The sequence below is a fragment of the Musca domestica genome, unplaced genomic scaffold (assembly GCF_030504385.1).
Source record: "Musca domestica strain aabys unplaced genomic scaffold, Musca_domestica.polishedcontigs.V.1.1 14, whole genome shotgun sequence".
Taxonomy (NCBI): domain Eukaryota; kingdom Metazoa; phylum Arthropoda; class Insecta; order Diptera; family Muscidae; genus Musca; species Musca domestica.
Window position 1 is genome coordinate 16,486,199 of NW_026712192.1, and position 21,348 is coordinate 16,507,546.

The window sequence follows — 21,348 nt, forward strand, 5'->3', positions numbered from 1 at the left end:
TCAATAATTTGGTAATGCAGTGGGAAAGTTTTTTACATTATTTCGTAATGGGTTATTTCGCTCATGCAGTTACGTAGTTTTTGCTGAGATCTACGGTTTTTATTTCCCAAACAAAGCATTGCAATTGCATTTTGAAAACCATATATTATAAATAAAATTCATTATCTTCGTTCCGATTTACAAAAACCTATGTTTATGGTATGTGAAATGCAATTTAAAAGATAAAACAATAGAAATAGTTAATTATATCGCTGCTGTCTTTTGTTTAACATCAGCAATTTCAATCATATCAATCTTCAATAGAATTGAATTCAAACATCACCTGTTGTTTTTGACCCCCAATGGTTTTCCATGTAATTCCCCAACCATCCCTCTCCTTTGTCTCTCAATCACCTCTCCTTTATACTACAATCAGTAAACATTCGCTTATAAAAATACACACACATACATAAACAATCATAAGTATGTTTGCAACCGAAAATCAATAAATCATTTGACAGTCAGCCAGTCAGCCAGCCAGTCGGTCGGATCGACCGACCGACCGACCTCATGCAAACAATGTCGGTTATTTTTGCCAGCAAAACGCCATCGGAAGCAATCATTGAAATTACCATCGAATTGTCGTAACTACCGCAGCATTCGATTGTCGTCGTTTTGTAGCAACAAATGGTTTTGGCCGTAACGTAAACAAATTACCAATGAACCAGCGAGCCAGCGAGCGAGAGAGCGTTCATTGAGGCAGCCAGGCAGGCAGCTGGGGCAGTCGGGTTGACAGTCAACCATCCATTCGTTTATTCAATCAATCATTCGATTTATCACATTTTCATTTTTGGTCAGGGATCAAAATTTCGTAACTGTGTTGAGTGGTGTCGCGGGAGGTGAGGATTGAAATATGTAAATGTTGTGACGTCTGCTACAGCTACCACAAAAAATGAAAAAAAAAGTGGAAAAACAACGTTGCTGACTTGTTATTTACAGTTGAAATATGCCAATAGTCCTTATTATTTGATCTATGCCAAATGAAATGGAAGGGTGAAAGACAAATTTCATAAATGTTGAACTCGGTGGTTTGAACTGAAGGTCATTTGGGATAGCATTGTAATACCAATAAAGCTTCTAACAATTTGTGGCATAATTCATAAACAAAGATACGCTACCAAAGGTAATGGATTTTATTACACTGTGCAACACAAAATAATAACGGCAAAAGAATATAACAAATTATGAAAGTAGAGGTAAAAAAGAAGCCAAGTTTCCACTCTCTTCCACACTTTTGAACATTTTCGGACTAACATTTCTCGGAATCCGAGTATTTTACCTATGTAGTGCCCGAGGTAATATTATACATAAAAATACGATGAATATATTGGTGGTATATTTAACCCTCAGGAAAGTCAACAAAGGGTGCTTTTTTAAAATATGGCTAAAATCTCCCTTTAAACGGAATCGCAGCAAGTCTAAATGTTCTACATAATTATTTGGTATAAAATTCTACTATAGGTCCTAAAAGACCTAAAGGGTCTTAATCTTACTTAAACGCTAGAAATTCATATATATTAACAAGAAATGTTAGTGTAAAGGCCGTACTTTGAGTGAATTTATGTAAAAATATCCAACAAAGCATCATTGTAGAGGAATGACGTCACAGACAAAAATTTTATTCATTAAATTTTACTATAAGTTACCGAAGAAAAGAAATCCGTTTTTCCACTGTTTATCACATACATATTTAAATCATTGTTCCCAAAAAACAAGTAATATAGTATCAGTCGGTTTTGCCGACAGATGAATACCCTCAGCCTTAAGTTATGATTATTCGATGTTGGGCCTTTATTGGGGAAGTTCCGAAACAGTTGGCCAATATTGATCAATTCGCATCTGACCTAAGACTGATATAAATATTGCAACGTACCAGATTTGGACTATTCCAACTACTTCCTATACTTTATATGATATACAGAGTGAGATGAAAAAACTGCAACCAACTTCAGACTGCTGTCATTTCCAAGCCACTCATCTGACAGCTGTTAAAATTATTCCAGTGACAGCTCATTATATTGTTTACAAGCGTATAAAACCATTTTGGTGAGAATTTTCCAGAAGAAGTGTTATTCGTGATGGAATTCGAGAGTGATAGTGTGATTTCTTTATATTTGGCTGGAAAACCACAAGTGGATATCGTTAGAGCCTACAGCGTTTACAAGTGAATAAATCATTTGTGCTTCGTACCATCGCTTGTTACCGTAATACTGGTAGCGTTGCCCGACGTCAAGGAGGTGGACGAAAGAAAACAGCAACATCAGCCGAAATGGTTCAAAAAGTAAAGAAGCGACTGGATCGAGACCCGCTTCGCAGTTGCCGAAAAATGGCTCGTGAGCTGAACATATCGCAATGTTCCATTAGGCAAATATTGAAAAATGAACTCGGGTTAGAACAATTGAAATTCCAAAAAGAGCAAGACCTTACACCGCAACAGAAAGAAAATAGACTCAAAAGAGCTAAAGAGTTCCTTCGCTTGGCCGAAAGTGTTGAACTGCCGAATTTGGGTTTCTCCGATGAGAAAACATACGTTGTCCAGCAGTTTGTAAACAAACAAAATAATCGTTTTTACTTGCCAAATAGGTCAGCTGAAAATGTGCACCTTTGGCCACCAGAACTCAAGCGCCGGCCATGGTGATGGTGTGGGCCGCCATAATAGCCGATGGTCGCTCTCAACTCGTATTAATCGACCGTGGCATCAGAATAAATGTCAAATATTATCGCGAAAATATTCTGGAGGGTGTATTAAAGCCTTGGTCACTCAAATATTTTGGACGCAAACTTTGGACATTCAAAATGAGGTTCCTCGCTTCAATTCCAGCACACAATGGCCACCAAAATCTCCGGATACTAATCGGTTGGACTACTGTGTCTGGTGTTTTTTGGAAATCAAGGTTGGCACAAAAAAATTCCAAAGTGTCGATCACCTCAAGCAAGAGCTTTGCCGGGAATGAGCCAAAATACCGCAGAGCAACATTCGGGTAGCGTGTGACGGTTTCATTGGCCGTTTGAAGCCCATAATTCGTGCCAAAGGTGACCAATTCGAATAAATCTAAACTTTTTCTAAAATTTGATGCTATTTCCGACAGTTTTTGCTTTCATTCAATGAAACTAAAAAAAATGTAAAAATTATGGCGTTTGACTTTGTTGCAGTTTATTTATCTCACCCAGTACCTTGTTTGAATGGAATCGCTGACTTGTTTGTATGAGAGATTTAAGTATTTAAAATTGTGATCGTTTGTGGGGGAGGTACCATCATCTTCACATCAAATCTTGTGTGTTGTGTAGAAATATTGAAATGAAAAGAATCGGACGCATAATCAGAATTTTGTGGGCGTTTTGTTATTAAAATTGTATCCTTCCATGTGGAAGGTATCAGTAGGAGTAGATCGATACATCTGGGGATGTGTGAATTTTACATACATTACATATTGGGCTGTGTGAATTTTTACGAGAGTCGGATGCTTGTCGGATTTTATGAGAGATATAATTATTCAAAATTTTGACCCGTTGTGGGATAGGTACCAGAAGGTGTAGTCCGATCTCTACCATCTTTATAACAAATCTTAAGTTGTTATAATAATTGAGATGTACCAAGTCTGTATGGAATGGGCCGATATTGTTAATTTTCGCACCAGACCTAGCACTGATGCAAATATAAGGATTTGCAAAGTTAGAGCAAAATTGGGTTATTGCTTCCCATTCTGTGCAGAAAACATTTTTTTTTAATTTTGACCTTTGGTGGGGGAGGTACCAGAAAGAGTGGACCGATATAATCCATCTTAACACCAGACTTTGGGTTGTTAAAATTATTGGGATATGTGAAATTTTGAAGACAATCGGACTTTTATATCACATGTATGAGATTTGTTATTATTGACAATTTTGACCCATTGTGGGGGAGGTACTTGATAGAGTAGACCGATATTGTCCATTTTCGCACCAGACATAGAGACTGATGTAAATATTAGGATTTGCAAAGTTGGGGCAAAATTGGATTATCATTTCTTTGTCTGTAAAGAAAATATATTTTTGGAAAATTTCGGCCTTTGCCCATCTCTGAACACGATCTAGGTTTGAAAAAAATAATTACGATGTACCAAGTTTGGAGCAAATCGGATACTCCTTTCGAAATTTATCGTTCGTACCAGCCAGCCAGACGGACAGACAGACGGACGGACGGACATCGCTAGATCGACTCCAAATGTTCTGAAACAGATTTGGTCTAAAGAGACCCAGGGTCTAAAACCGCTATTTCGACTAGGCACTTTTTGAGCCTCTAGCCATTTGGCTGAGGGTATACATATGTTTTAAAGTCTTAAAAAAATTTCACACCCAAAATTTTAATTTTTACAGCGATGGAATCTTTTTTCAAATGTTAGTTTTAAGCTCTCTCATCTAAGATTAAAGTTTTGAAACATAATTAAAAATTCCGAATAAATAAATTTTATGACTTTCATATTTGTTTCAAAATGAAACGAAAGTTTGTTACGTGTCCTTTTAAGCGGAGCCAGAACGATGCCTCTATATCGCCGACTAACTCTGCCGACTCTCTTGGGGCAGGTTCCATCCCGACATCTCTAGCCCAGGAACGTACACAATCGATTTGGTCTATTCCTATCGATAATTTACTTTAACTTCTCCCATCAAAACTCTGGACTCCGGGTTCAGAGTCAAACTTAGCCGCCCACCCGACCATAGTCATCCTACCGATCTTGCCTTGATGACCCCTATTACCACTGGAAGTACCACCACTCACCTCATCATCCTTTTCCTCCTTTCCTTTTCAGTTAAACTCTCATATTTCTAATTGTCTACAGATTCACATTATATTTATTGAAAAATGTTGATTTTATTATATGATTAGGTATCCTTTTTCCTTAATTATTACTGTTGAAAATTAATAAAAAAAACTGAAACACAATAAAATATAGAACAAAAAAATTAATAAAATATAGTTTGATGTTCTTCTTTTTTATAGTATCTTCTCTATGACCAGAGGAATTTCGAAAGGTTCTTTGAACCAAATAAAAGAAATCTTGATAAACAGAACGATTGACCAACTGGTCTATTAGAACCCACAATATTTTGCAAAACTACGTCCTTATCAGTGGACTATGCTCAATAAACTCCAATAACCTAGATTTCCTAATAGAGCTCTATTATAGACAACCTATGGCTTAGGATCAACTATATCACCAGATGCACAATTGTGGTTCCTAATGTGAAACAAATACGACGTAAACTAGACGAGGGAATTGTAGGTATTTCCAAACAGGAAAAAGGAAACGTTATCATTTACACTCAAATAAAAATAGTCAATTTGGATAAAAAAAAATAAAATAAAACATGCAAAGCAAAATATAAATAAATCATACAATACGTTATACACTTAGAAACTAAATATACTTTATGAAAATTATTTTCTTTGACGATTTTAACTGGATATGATTATTTTGATCTCAATCGGTCGTCACATAACCAAATGCCAGTCTTTTTATACGGGACTGACTGTGGCAGAGGTACTTCGGCGAATTATAACTGTTATACGTGAATTCGCTCGGGCACAAAGTTATATATTCTCTGGTAAAGTTCTGGTACTGAGCTTTTGCAAAGTTTTTGTCAGCTCGGGTGTTTCCACTAGATGGCAGTGGGCTTTGCTCCCTAAGGTAATTGGCAATACTAATGTCCTACCTTTTTTCGGCTTTCTACTTGGGTAATCTATTTTAGTGGCTATATTTCCTCTACGACACTTCCGTCCAACAAACAAGGTTTCTGGTGGCCTAAAGGAAACAAACCATGTCTTACCATTACTCTATACTTATTAAACGCCAAAATCTGCACATTACCTTTCTTGATTGCTGGTTCAATAATGCGTCTGAGGATAAAATTGGACTTTGACCACTTTATTTATAACAACACCCTGCGATAGTCACCTATTTTACACGGTAAAAAATCAACTTCTTCGTTCGTAAGACACTATTTTCTTATTTTACCTTTACTTTAATCAAATCAATATTCGGCAGATATCGCTTTTATTATATTTAAATTCACTTTATAATTTTCGCAAAAACTTTGTACTTTATTCCCACAGAGAAGTTAAAGTTTCTCACTCAGCACCAATACTTAAAATCCCCGTTCTCTGGTTTTAACACATATTTATAAGCTTAGAGAGAAAAAATGGCAGCTTTCCATTAACCGACATATTGATCTATCCCTTATTGTTATCCTTGTTTTATCCCTAGTATTTGTCCCTTTCACTGGGCGGTACCCTTATGCATAGGTTTTTCTCTTTATTCAGAAAGCCTTCAATTATTTGGTCTCCCCCAAGAATGCATATTCCGCCATTGTGCTGATAATACATTGCTATCAAAACATTTCGTTGGCAACGCGATAGCCTGCTGTCAAATGACGAATATAAGAATGTAAACAAAGAACAAAAGGCATTTTCATAACCGAGCTGCTGCGGCATTCTTCTATCACGTCCAAACAAATATTATCTTTATTTTTACTAATATATATATTTTTCTTTTCGTTTCAGGTTTTGCCGCATGTTTCTGTGTGAAGGAAGCCCCACAAACTTTTGGTAGATCAATTCTTCATTTCTTTAGGAACGTAAATTGTTCTGCCGACAGAGGTTGATGGCTTCTACATCGCAACGCGTGAATAAAGTGCTGGGTTTTTTAAAGTATCCCCCTGCATCCTCCCATTAAATGGTCAGCATTTCCTTTACTAAATTAATGGCATGGCTAACCCTGACCACAATTAAAGGTTACCCGCATCAAGTGTCTGTTTTACAGGCATGGCTAACCATTGTCGTCATTTGAAGGTTACCCTCAGCAAGTGCCTTTTTCATGAATATACACACAACGCCCAAAAAAAACTAAAACTGGGCTCAATTTTAAGGTGGTTAGAGGCTTCCACGATGCAAAAATATGCCTCTCCTAAGTACCCTCCACGCAAATTTTTTTTTTGCTTGGGACTTAGAATTTTGTGGTTCCGCAACAAGTTTTAATATTTAATAAAAAAAATCAAATATTATCACTAACACACATAAAGTATGACAGTCATCCGCAGAATTTTTTTCGAAAACATAACTCAGTGACACACATAAATAATGTGGCACTCATTCAATGGGTTTTGTTTGAACTATAATATCGATAAAGCATTCAATTTATTTTCAAACATAGTTCGACTGGATTTTCTGTAGAAATGCCTTTCAGTGATTTTGATTTTGAATTGCCGTTGACATTCATCTTTTGTACAAAATAATTACAATTTAAGAGCATTGAATGAGAAAAAAAACCAAAAAAAAAAAAACAAAAATTGTAAGCTTTAATCGATATTTAAAACAAACGAAACATAAAAGCAATCACCCGAATAAATGGTGATGGAATTCGCAACAATAAACGGATAGTTATCATTCGCATTCGTTCATATACATATTTGAAACATAAATAGTTTTTTGATAATACACAACGTAAGTATGCATATTAGGACGTATTGGTTTGAATTTTAAAACGAAACAAATTGTCATAGAGTGTAGAATAACCCCAAATTTCTACTTAAACAAAAGCCCTATATACCGAAATTCTAAAACTGTAGCTATATAGGCAAAATGCGAAAATCTGGACCCATTCCCGCATGGAAGCGGGAAATTCAGCGGGAATTTCAGTCAAAATCAGGGGTCTCTGTTGTGTTGAGGGATATCTGATAGAACCGTTAAATGGACAAGAACATTTGGTACCTTGCCGAGAGGTACCTTCCGAAAGCACCCCCTTAGTCCAAATCCTTCAGACGCTGAGTGAGCCGTTCTTATAAAATTCATAATTTCACTTTTATTCATAAAACGCACTTCTTTAACGACCGCTTTTTTTCAACCGTACACATTTACATCTTCAAAGTTCCGCCTTTGTTCAATCATTCAAAACCAATTTGTTCCAAATTTAGTACGATCGGTACATTTTAGTTTGCATTTCCAAAACACCTACTTAAACCACCACATTTCCCACCTTTACTTCCCGTAAAGCATTTCTTTAAAACATTATGGTACAAAATAAGTACCTTTCAGTACTTTTCGTACACTTACACTTCAAATTTTCTATAAAACCTTCGATACATCTATTGTACACAATATCAAATACTCTCATTCCAAATTTCAGATTACTAGCTCTTCTCCTTCCCCAAATACCAAACATACGCAACATTTAGTACGTTTCGTATCTTTTAGTACGTATTTCCAACTATAATCGTTATAATTTACTTTCAACTCTATTCTTCCCCTAAATGCCAAATTTAGTACCATTTAATACCTTTCGTTCTTTTTTATTACATATTTCTAAAACTACCTTCAGAACAACATAAAAAGTACGAAAAGTACTAAATGGTACTAAATTTGGCATTTAGGGAAGGAATTGAGTTGGAAACTAAATTATAACGATTATTTTTTGTGGTGTTGGGTTCACATATTTAGTTGGAAATATGTACTAAAAGATACGTCACCCTCCACAAAGACTTTGTCATTCCGTTTGTAACATCCCTAAATTTTTGTCGTATATCCCATAAAGTATATACAGGGTGAGATGAGAAAACTGCAAAAACTATATATATCATGCCCTCTATAGCAAACTCTTAAGCTCTTAAGCCAAATGTTGATGGGTGGTATGATCTACTTGAAATAATTTTTTTTTTTTATGAAACAAAAATTGTAAGTTAAAAATTCTTTATCTGGGAAGAAATATGTTGAATCGCTTTGCTTTGCGTAAAGCCACTCCTTTTTTTCTTCATATTATTGCAGATTTTTTCCGCGAATACCATTCTGCCCTTTAACAAGAAATGTTGTTACAATAATTCTTCTTCATCTTCACCTGCCTTGCCAATAATATAATCACAAATAATACAATACGATCCAATAAACATAACCTGATAATATATATTATAATTGTACGCCTGTCATTCCGTTACTTTTTTCGGCCATATCTCATAATAAACAAATAAATATACACATTCAGATTATCATATTTACACTCCTAAACATATACGTACATAAATACAATGCTACCATAGACACACCAACCACACATATGAATATACATAAATATTTTATTCACAATTGTCCTTATGACCTTTTTTCCACAAAAGGATATCGATGATGATGTTGATGGCGATGACGATGACGATTTTGCTTAAATGTTCAATTCACATCAATTTTTGTTCCATTGAATATTTTACGGCTCTTGTGTCACTTTGCTTTTGACGTATCTCGTCCGTCCCTTTGTCCGTCGGTTCGATCGTCCGTCCAATGTAGCATTTATGAGGAAATTTCTATGAATTTTTATGTGAGAAAATATTATGCGTTATCGATAGTTTCAATTTTTGTTTTTCTTCCCAAGCTGTGTTGGTATATGTGTGTGTGCACCCTCTTACATCTGTAGTTTTGTTACAATATTCATACGTATATGTATGAAACAAATATATTTAAATATTCTCTTCTTAGGCATTTAAAGGTAAAATATTTTTTTTTTTGGGTTAGACCTTTGAATAAATTGACCCACATAATTGACACTTTGTTGTATTAAATGTTGAATATCTAATACTCTTAAGAAAAATACAGCCAGTAAAGAAGGGTCTTAAGACGGTCGTTATCAACTGCATGATAGCCTACACGACCATGCATATTAGGGAGAGTCTAGAACGGAATCGGATGTTAATTTCGTTTTTTGTGAGCTTCATGGATATTCAAAATTCCAAGCCTTTGTGGGAGAGGTACAAGAAGAAGTGGACCGAAATATCCCACCTTCACAACATATTTTGTGTGGGACGAGTGAAATATAAAGATATTAAAAATTTTGACCCTTTTTAGGGCAGATACCAGCAGGAATGGTCCGTTTTTATAGCATATCCTGTGTTGATGGAAATATTGAGATGTGTCAAGCCAGAATGGAATCGGATGTTAATTTCGCGTTTTATGAGCTTCATGAATATTCAAAATTTTGGCCTTCTGTGGTGGAGGTACTAGAAAGAGTGGACCGATATATTCCATCTTAACTCCAGACCTTGGCCTAATATAAATATCGGGATATGTGATATTTGAAGACAATAAAACTCTTAAATCACATTTTCTAAGAGTTATAATTATTCAAAATTATAACCCTTTGTGGGGGAGGTATTGGATGGAGTGGACCGATATTGTCCATTTTCGCATCTGGATTGGCACTAACGCAAATATTAGGATTTGCAAAGGTAGATCAAAATCGGATTATATTTTCCCATTCTGTGCAGAAAATATATCTTTTGAATATTTCAACCTCTTGTGGGGGAGGTACCAGAAGGAGTGGAACGATATATTTCATCTAAACACCAGACCTTGGATTAATACAAATATTGGGATGTGTGAAATTTGAAGGTAATCGGACTCTTACATCACAGTTTATAAGAGTTGTAATTATTCAAAATTTTGACCATTTGTGGGGGAGGTACTTGATGGAGTGAAGCGATATTGTCCATGTTCGCACCTGACCTAGCACTGATCGAAATATTACGATTTTCAAAGTTGGAGCAAACTCGGATTATCATTTCTCTTGCTTTGCAGATTTTTTTTTTTGAAAATTTTGACATTTTGTGGAGGAGTTATCAGAAGGAATGGACCGATATTGTCCATCTCCGAACTCGATCTAAGTTTGACAAAAATATTACGTTGTACCAAGTTTGGACCAAATCAAATACTCCGTTCGAGACTGACAGACGGACGGACGGACGGGTATCGCTAAATCGACTCCAAATGTTCTGAAACGGATTTGTTCCAAAGAGACCTGGGGTTAAAAATCGTTATTTCGACTAGGCACGTTTTGACCGTATCAAATGATATATACCATATGGTTGAGGGTATAAGGAGTGCACATTAAGCATTGAAAATACTTAAATATTAAATCGAATGAAACATATATACAGGGTGAGATAAAAAAACTGAAACAAATTCAATAGCCATAATATGGGAAATAGCATCAAATTTTAGAATAAGTTTAGATTTGTTCGAATTGGTCAACTTTTTTTAGTGCCAATCTTGCTTTCCAAAATACTCCAGACACAATAGTCCATCGGATTGGTATCCGTAGATTTTGGTGGCCATTGTGCGCTGAAATGAAGCGAGGAACCTTATTTTTTAACTATTCTTGGGTGGCGCGTGCTGAGTGCTATGGCGCTGAGTCCTGTTGGAATGTCCAAGGTATGCGGCCAAAATGTTTGCATGCCCAAGACTTTAATACACCCTCCAGAATATTTTCGCGATAATATTCGGCATTTATTCTGATGCCACGGTTGATTAATACGAGCGGAGAGCGACCATCGGCTGTTATGGCGGCCCACACAATGACCATGGCCGGCTTGAGGCTTAAGTTCTGGTGGCCAACCGAAGGAGCTCATTTTCAGCTGACCTCTTTGGCAAGTGAACACGATCATTTTCTTTGTTTACAAACTGCTGGTCAACGAATGTTTTCTCATCGGAGACGGAGAAAACCAAACCCGGCAATTCACCATTTACGGCCAAGCGAAGCAATTCTTGAGCACTTTTGAGTCTATTTTCTTTCTGTGGCGGTGTAAGTTCTTGCACTTTTTGGAATTTCAATGGTTTTATCTCGAGCTCATTTTTCAATATTTGCCGAATGGAATATTGCGATATGTTCAGCTCACGAGCCATTTTTCGGCTACTGCGACGCGGGTTTCGATCAAGTCGCTTATTTACTTTTCGAATCATTTCTGCTGATGTTGCTGGTTTCTTCCGTCCACGTCCTTGACGCCGGGTCACGCTAGTGGTAGGTACGAGACACTAAAGATTCATTCACATTTAAATGCTGGAGTGCTCTAAGGGTAGCCTCGTGTGGTTTCCCAGCCAAATATAATGAAATCACACTATCACGCTTGAATTCCATGACGAATAAAAAAGAACTTATCACATATCTCATATAAAGTAAAGGAAGTAGTCGATATAGTCCAAACCTGGCACCTTGCAATATTTTTATCATATTTATTTAGGTCCGATACCAAATGGACAATCTCGGCCCATTCCTTCGGAACCTAGTACATAGAGGGTGAGCTATTTGAATAATCATAACAGAAGTCAAAATATATTAAAACAAGTTAAAAAATATCAGTCGGTATTGCCGACAGATATATACCCTCAGCCTTTGTTCGATTATTTAAAAATAATTTGATTAGTGTTACAATTACCCAAAAATATGATGTAAATATTCCGACATTCCTGGTATGGATCATATCGGCTCACTACTTCACTTTATAAGAGATATGTAGTAATTTTTGAAAATGTTAAAATGTGCGTGATGTACAAGATAGAGTCTACCGAAATATTCCACTTTTGTACTCCATCTGATACAACTGAAAAATATTGAGCGAAATATTGGGCAACATTAAAAGAAATGATATTTATGTCCAATTTTATGCGAAATCATAAATACCGATAAATTTCATATTCATATCAGACTTATTATTGAGAGAAATATTTATAGCAAGTATTAAAGAATTGCTAAATTGTTTTGAAAGTTATGACAGATATAATTATTGAAAATTTTGACCCCAAGAGGGGTTGGCAGATATATATCAACTTCACAACAGATCTCGTGTTAGCAAGAAATTTGAAGAGAGTTTGATGTTTATTTCGCTTTATTTGAGCGTTTTGTTTTTCAAAATCTTGAACCCTATGTATGGGAGGGAAAAAATGGTTCAATCTATACCACCTTTATAACAGATTTTGTGTTGATAGAAATATTGAGATGTGCCAAGTCTAAATGGAATCGGATGTTAATTTGGCGTTTTATGAGCTTCATGGATATTCAAAATTTCGACACTTTGTGGGGGAGGTACCAGAAGGAGTTACTGATACATCCCATGTTAACACTAGATCTTGGGTTTATAAAAATATTGGAATACGTGAAATTTGAAGACGTTCGGATCTTTATATCACATTTAATAAGAGTTATAATTATTCAAAATGTTGACCCTTTGTGGGGGAGGTACTTGTTGGAGTGGATCGATTAGTAAAGTTGGAGCAAAATCGGATAATAGTTTCTCTTTCTGTGCAGAGAATATATTTGTAAAAATTTTGATCTTTTGTGGGGGGGGGGGGGGGGGGGGGAAAGAGAGGACTGATATTGCCCATTTCCGAACTCGATCTAAAAATATAAAATATTATGATGTACCAAGTTTAGACCAAATCGGACACTCCCTTCAAGAGTTATGCACACCAGCCAGACACACAGACGGACGGACATCGCTAGATCGACTTCAAATGTCCTGAAATGGATTTGGTCCAAGGAGACCTAGGATCTAAAACCGTTATTCCGACTAGGCACCTTTTGACCGTATCAAATGATATATACCCTCTCTAGGCATATGGCTGAGGGTATACATCTGTCGGCACAACCGACTGATACTTTTAAACTTGTTGATCAATTATTTAGACATGAATTATTGAATTTTACAGCTTACTTGGAATGGAGCAAAATGAGTTTCTCTTTTCTGTATGGCCCGAGTTTAATTACATTCAACCCATTCCATTTCATACTGGTTGTTTTCAAACCTAGACGCAACAACAAATCGCTGCCACACATCAATTGCAATTGACGTTGGTTAATGAATGTGCCAACGTTCACTTGTAGTCATCATGCTTGTTCATAAAATTTATATTTCCTCCCCCCCTCCCTCACTTCCTCCAAGGGTCATAAAAGTGGGCGAGTGTAAACAGAACTCCAATGCAATAAACGAAAAGCAGCAAAAATCGTCCATGCTCATATCGATTTGTTTCTTGGTAAATATTATTTTTTTACTCCCAAAATTTCTCCAGCTCGAACCGAAGCAATGTTAATTTTATAGTCGGTTAGAAATGCTTTTTGGGGTTATGATATATATCAGACCGAAGTACATTATCGACATCCTTCTGCTGCGGCTGGTGGTGCTGGTGCATTTCATCCGTTATCCTTTCATCAATCTGCGACTCATCATCTTGTAAAATTCAATTCGTTTTGGTTACGAGGCAAATATGAAAGGGAAACAGGGAGTAGGTAAATTGAAAGGATATGCTCACGTCAGTTTGATGGACACACAAAATGGTCGAGAATTTCAGGGGGGGATTGGCATGTTAACGCCTTTGCTCTGTACTTTATTTATGACGCCCACATTCGCTGGCACACTCACACACACTCACTCACTCATGCTGCAAACATTAAACCTGGGTCCATGTCTCCCTTTCTGACTGTCTTCCATCGTCCCATTATCATCATCTTGGCCATTCACTTGCCCATCATTACACATCAACAAAGTGGACAGGAGAAAAGCGAAAATTGAAATTCATAATCTTGTGACAGAAATCTCAGTACGCTCTCAACTCCTTAAAAGTGACAGTGCCGTGGTGGGCTGGGTGTGGGCGGTTGGGCATTAACGATGACGAAGCTGCTGTCTGCCGTTGCTGTTGTTGTTGTTGTGTGCATGAAGAATTGAAGGTTTTATGGCTGGCAAAGAATTTACGATGTGGAAAAGCGAGACGAACATAGAATTGAGAATGAAGTGTGAACAACCACTCGGCATCAAAATGATTGATTGTACACATTTTTATCATCAACTATATAAACTGTACACTAAGGATGTATGTGTGTGTGTGTAGTATATATACTTGTTTGTGTACTTGTTGGGACAGCAAGAAAAATACAGCGTCATCATCACGGCCATTTGTTTTGGAGTGAAGTGAAGTAAATGAGAATTATTCCAGGCCTGTGGATGTAATGGCCTTAGTTTTGGTGGAAGAGTGTGTAAATAAACAAGGCCAATGGCTGTATGACCTGGGAGTGAAGTTTTAAAGCAGAGCATTTTAGGGCCATGAATGAATGGATAACTCATTACAAATTCATGTAAACAGATTTTACACTACTAGTAGGTTGAAAATAACACTGTGCGTCAAATTGTAATTTTTTCAATAATTACGGGGAATATTCAGCAGCAGCAAATGCGAATCTTAAAAGAAATCGGTAACAATGTAGCTAAGATCATCAAAATACCGAATATCGGGAGGTACCGTTATACGAAGACGTGGATCTACATGGCCCATTTTCAATTTTCAAAAAAGTCCTGCAGACGTAATATACATTTGAGTAAAATTTTATCTATCTACTTCAAATCGTTCGAAAGCAGGAGTGATTTCCACAGACTGACGGACATCGCTAAATCAACATAGAATTTTATGCTGATCAAGAATATATATACTTTGTGGGGTCTAAAATGTATATTGCGAGGTGTTACAAACGGAATGACAAACTTAATATACCCTCCATACTATGGTATAATATTTTTGTTGAATACCCTCAAGCGAGTCAACAAAGGGGTATTTTCGGTCCCTTTTTATACCCTCCACCTTAGAAAGGTGGGTATATTAACTTTGTCATTCCGTTTGTAACATCCTTAAATATTCGTCGTAGACCCCATAAAGTATATATATTCATAAGGTACCTCTCGATATTCGGTATTTAAATTTTTTTGCCACATTTTTCACGGATTTGTCTAAAAATTGGTATTTGTGGGTCGAAATGGGTCCCAGTTCGTACCTCCGGTACCTCCCGATATTCGGTAATTTGATGATTTTTGCCACATTTTTCACGGATTTGTCTGAAAATTGGTATTTGTAAGTCATAATGGGTTCTAGCTCCTTTGGCGAAACATTGCATGTGTAGGTCCATGATTTGGTATAATGGTACCTCCCGATATTCGGCATTTTAATGGTTTTTGCCATTTTTCCTGGAGGTATTAAAAGTTTGGCAGTCGAACTTTATATTTTTTACTTGTTATACCCTACGCCCTACATTGTGTCTTTGTGCATTTGTTTGTAACAGGCAAAAGGAAACGAGATAGACTCACATTCTGAGTCGATTTATGTATGTCCGTCCGTCTGTCTGTCCGCCTGTCCATGTATTTTTGTAAACAAAGTACAGTTCGCATTTATTGCCCTATCCAGATGAAATTTTGCACAAATTATTTGTTTGGCCTAAGGACGACCCTATTGAAATTGGAGATAATCGGTCAAAATGTAGATATAACATTTGTTAGAAAACTTCGACCTTTTGTGAAGGAGGTGCCGATGGAGTGAAACGATATTGCCCATCTCGGAATTCGATTTAAGCTTGATAGTAGTATTACGATGTACCAAGTTTGGACCAAATAGGATATCATGCGCACTAGCCAGCCAGACGGACGGGCGGATGGACGGACATGGATAGACCGACTCTAAATGTCCTGAAACGAGTTTGGTCGAAAGAGACCTTGGGTCTAAAATCGTTATTTCAAGGAGGCACGTTGTGGTCGTATCAAATCATATATACCCTCTCTAGCCATATGGCTGAGAATATAAAAAAGAAGGCACTTGTTTTGGGGTTTTGAAAGTTTACATCGCAAGTTCCCCCCTCTACCACTATCTTTTGAAGATTCCTTTGAATCCCTAAAATTTAGATATATTGTGTCTTTGGCAATATTTTCGGAATTTTTTGCTTTCATTCAATAAAATTAAAAAAAAAAAATAAAAATTATGGCTTTTAACTTTGTTACTTTTTTATCTCACCCTGTACATCATAGAGTCCAATAGAAATCTTATTTTCAAATTTTAGAATTCAAATTTTACCGGTGTATCCAAAATTTAAATTGTACTAAATTTAGCGTCATTAAGTACATATAAGTACAAAACTTTCCAAAACTACCTACATATCCCAATCCTTCACTCCGACAGTTAGCTACTTTCCAATATTCAGGATACGAGCTCTATTGGTACACCCAAATCCAAATTGTACCAAATTTGGTACAATTTAATACACTTCAGTTCGAATTTTCAAAATTTCTTACATATCCCAATCCTACACTCCGCCAGTAATCTTATTTACAATTTTCAGGATAGCAGCTCTATTTGGTTCACCCAAAATTTAAATTGTACCAAATTTAGCACCACGTAGTACAACATAAGTACGAATTTCCCCAACTATCTACATTCCTCAGTCTCTAACCGTTCACCTTGATACGAAGTGTTGCAAATTTTGTAGTACATTTTAGTACTTTTTGTACACATACAGTGCATTTTTTTTTAAAAAGCCATTGGTACATCAATTGTACGTTCCATCAGTGTCCTCATTCAAAATTTAAGAGTTCTAGCTCTACTAGTTCCTCAAGTACAATATTATTAATATTTAGCACCTTTTACTACTTTTCGTCCCGTTCTAGTGCGAATTTCAAAAAAAAAAAAAAAAAACTCGACCGGGCCGAACTTTGAGTACCCTCCACCATGACAGGCAATTTTCTGGTATAGGTTGTAGTATTCATTATGAAATTCAAAGTTCAAAGAAAAAAGTTCGGGTAAATAATGTCGCTAAAATCATAAAAATACCGAATATCGGGGGGTACCGTTACACGGGGGCTATACGAAGACGTGGACCTACATGGCCCATTTTCAATACCAAAAGTCCTGTAGACATAATACACATTTGAGTAAAAAAACCTATTTCATTTTGTTAATTTTGTTCGGAAGTTAGAGTGATTCCCACAGACGGACGGACATCGATAAATCGACATAGAGTTTTATGCTGGTCAAGTCGAGGTGTTACAAACGGAATGACAAACTTAATATACCCTCCATACTATAGTGGAGGGTATAAAAACATCCTTATCAAGAGTGATCAAAAAAATCAAGATTCTACCTTGAGCCCTTTCGTCTGGGCTTTGAGGAATCGTTAAGTCTGTCTGTCAGTCAGTTAGTCAATTACTTGACTCTTATTAATAAAGATTATGAATGCTTTAATTTACCAGTTTGTTGGTGCATGGGAGGTTCCTGTATAGTTTCAGTTTTACTCACCTACCTACCGTATCTCCCTCTCTCTCCTAACAAACTGACGATCAAAGTTATCTAAAAGGCCCCACCTTCTTGGGCTTCTTAGACAATATATTTGTCTTTATTCTTTGCCAACTGATGAAATGGTGTCAGTGAGGATAAGTGTTGTGTATATATGTATGTGTGTATGTAATTGAAGTATATATAGTATATGTAGAACTTCGTGAATGTTCAGATCTTCTGCTGTTGTGTTGCTGCTGTTTTGATACTTACCAATTACAGTCAAATAGACTAACAACACTAAAGGCGGATGTGATGAAACTTGACACTCATAAGGACCCTCGTCACGTTCGTTGGCGTATTGGATTAAAAGTTTCCAATCGTTTGGCTCCTCAAACTCCAGCGAATAACGGGAGTCTCCGCTGTATGTGTGGCGGCCGAATGTAATAAGTGCCAGTTCGTCGCCTTTTCGCCGCATCCATGATACCTACGAAAGAGAACGCAATAATATACGGAAAATAAATCAGTGATGGAAGATGAGAGCATAGCGAACGAACAAAAAAATTGAAAAAATGAAATTGAATTGAAAATTGAGATAAAATTGAAAAGAAAATGATGAAATTAACTAGGCGAGCAAATACTTTTGAAAATTACTTAATATTACAGAAACATATCTCCCCATTCGTCAAGGGTGGGGGTGGGGGAGGTGTAGAGACGTGCTTCTCGGTTCCGGCATTGTTTGGTATTAGTTGCGGTCCTTAAGATGAAGCAGATACGAAGAAGCGTAAAATTTTGTGGTTCACTAAGATTTATCATAACCATGAGCGGTGGAGATTAGTGGATTCGTTCAAAATGTTTACACACAACTTTGAGCGTATTAAGATATACAAATATCCTGGCGCTCAGATACGCACACACACACAAACTATATATATTGACACACATGATATGCCCTCAAAATGGAAAATGTGCGTGCCATGTTGGCGAAATAAGGATGTCTGTGTGTGAGTGTGTGTGCGTGCGTGTGAAAGGAATGTTGATTCCTCTCCGTCTTTGGTGTAAGTTTTTCACACCACCTCCCCCACCCCCTGCCGTCTGTCACACAAAAGTTCTGTGCCCGTGCCTACTCTACTCCAGTCGAATTTCCAAGGACCGTTAAACAATTCATTTTCACCATGCGTTGTCAACAACACAAGGGACTCACACACACACAGCGACTGCTGGTGCTACTAACAAGTCGTGTGAAAGGTCTAAACGTCTTTGCTGACACTTACCAAACGAAGTTATTTGTTTGGCTTGTTGTTGTTTAGACAAATCCAATGGCGAATCCTAATTTCGTAGCCATTTTATACTTTTATGGCTTAACGAGGTAATGCCTTAACATGGATCCATCGAATGAATGAACAAACCTCCCCACGCCAGTGCTTGAAGAAATTTGTCAAATTTAATAAGAATTTAATGAGGGAAAGATTTTATGTTTTGACACAAGTCAATAAATTTAAAGTGTTTGAATGTTCCTCCAGCTGCCGAAAATTGCCAGAAATTGATTGAGCAATAAATTTCCAGTAAACAAAACCATTGCCAACCATATTCTCGAAATATGGGTTTCATGTTAAATATATATATTTTTGTTCTTAACGTTCTTAACAAAATAATTTTCAATACTTTATGGGAATAATTTGCCGTAAAAATTGAAAATCTCTAAAAATATATGAAATGACGTGTATTTGGCAAGGGGGAATGTCAGCCGCAGCAACATCTGTAAAAAACGAAAATAAAAGAAACGACAAGACATTGAGTTCGGCCGGTCGACCGTTAAATACCCTGCAGCATGAGGAAAAGGGATGCCTCTGAAAATACAAGTACCAAAATGTCGGTATTCAAATATCGGCTCGAACTTGAATACTTGCTTTGAACTAAATGGGACACTGGCTTGAAAGTTATCGGCCTGGCGGATATGGTAACAACCCCAAATTTCTCGATACGGATTTCACTTAAAGATGTAACCGTTATTTCGATAAGGCACATTTTGGCAACCTGAAACGACATATGCCCCTGTAGCTATATAAATGAGAGCATAAAAACTCATCCTCAGCCTGACTACTACACTCTTTAATACAAAATCCTATTTATACCCTCCACCATAAATATTCTTGATCAGCGTAAAATTCTAAGACGATTTAGCCCTGTCCGTCTGTTGTAATCACGCTACAGTCAAAACGAATTAAGATAGGAAGCTAAAATTTTGCACAGGTCTGTCTTTTGTCTGCAGGCAGGTGGACTATTTTGGTCCATGATATCCCATAGGCCCCATATAACGGTACCCCACCGATATTCGGCATTTTGATGATGTTAGCCACATTATTCAATGGAATGGTCTGAAATTCTACACAAAGAGTTCTTTGTGAGTACTTAATCCCCTGGAAGAGAATTATCGTTATAGGGTGTACCGTATAGCCTCCATATAAGGGTCCCCCGATATTCGCTATTTTGATGATGTTAGCCACATTTTTTCAATGGAATTGTCTGAAATTCTACGCAAAGAGTTCTATGTGAGTACTTTATCCCCTGGAAGAAAATTATAGTTATAGGTCCGGGATATCGTAAAGGCCCCATATAACGGTACCCCCTTATATTCGGTATTTTGATGATGTCAGTCACATTTTTCAATAGAATTGTCTGAAATTCTACACAAAGAGTTCATTGTGAGTACTTTATCCCCTGGAAGAGAATTTCCTACATAGGTCTGAGATATCGTATAGCCCCCATATAACGGTACCCCCCGATATTCGATATTATGTTGATTTTAGCCACATTTTTGAATGATATTGTCTGAAATTCCGCACAAGGAGTTCTTTGTGAGTACTTTTCCCCCGAAATAGATTTGTCTATATAGGTCCGCAATATCGTCTATCCCCTATATATCGGCACCTTCCGAGATTCTGTATTTGAAAGGTTTTTAAAGAATTTTTAATGGATTTTTTTTTGAAAATTTCCTAAATTTAAAGTTTGGCCTGGCCGAACTTACTGCTTTTTTACTTGTTTTTTTTTTTTTTTTTTTTTTTTTTGGAAAATTGGAGTGGTTTTAGACATGGGTATATATTCGTCTCTCTGTCTGACTGCTGTGGATGGCAATTTTTAAAGCGAATATAATATTTGGTCCAAGCTTAGTGTGGTCAGTAGATAAAAATCCCAAAATGGTTTTGTTTTTTTTGTGTCCAATATTAACCATACATAAAGGACTTTAAATACCCAAGGTCTGGGGTGAGATTTGGAATATATCGGTGCACTCCTTCTGGTACCTCCCCCACAATGAATACCCATGAAGCTCATAAAACACGAAATTAGCATCAGATTGCATTCAGACTTGGCACATCTGAATAGTTTTATAAATACAAGATCTGTTATAAAGATAGTTGAGATCGGACCATTACTTCTTGTAC

At 36.7% G+C, this 21,348-nt stretch overlaps 1 protein-coding gene and 1 long non-coding RNA gene across 2 annotated transcripts in view; both read right to left on the reverse strand.

Moving 5' to 3' along the window:
- Positions 1-21,348, reverse strand: part of LOC131801131 (obscurin-like) — a 212,667-nt gene that overhangs the window by 96,169 nt on the left and 95,150 nt on the right. Inside the window, exon 4 of the mRNA XM_059119242.1 lies at positions 18,179-18,392. Coding sequence (XP_058975225.1) covers positions 18,179-18,392 — 214 coding nt within the window. The remainder of the gene's footprint in view (positions 1-18,178; positions 18,393-21,348) is intronic.
- LOC131801132 (uncharacterized) lies at positions 5,044-6,351 on the reverse strand. Its single transcript, XR_009341717.1, has 3 exons — positions 6,036-6,351; positions 5,889-5,975; positions 5,044-5,822 (listed from the first exon to the last, which is right to left on the reverse strand). It is a non-coding gene; the product is annotated as an uncharacterized LOC131801132 (long non-coding RNA).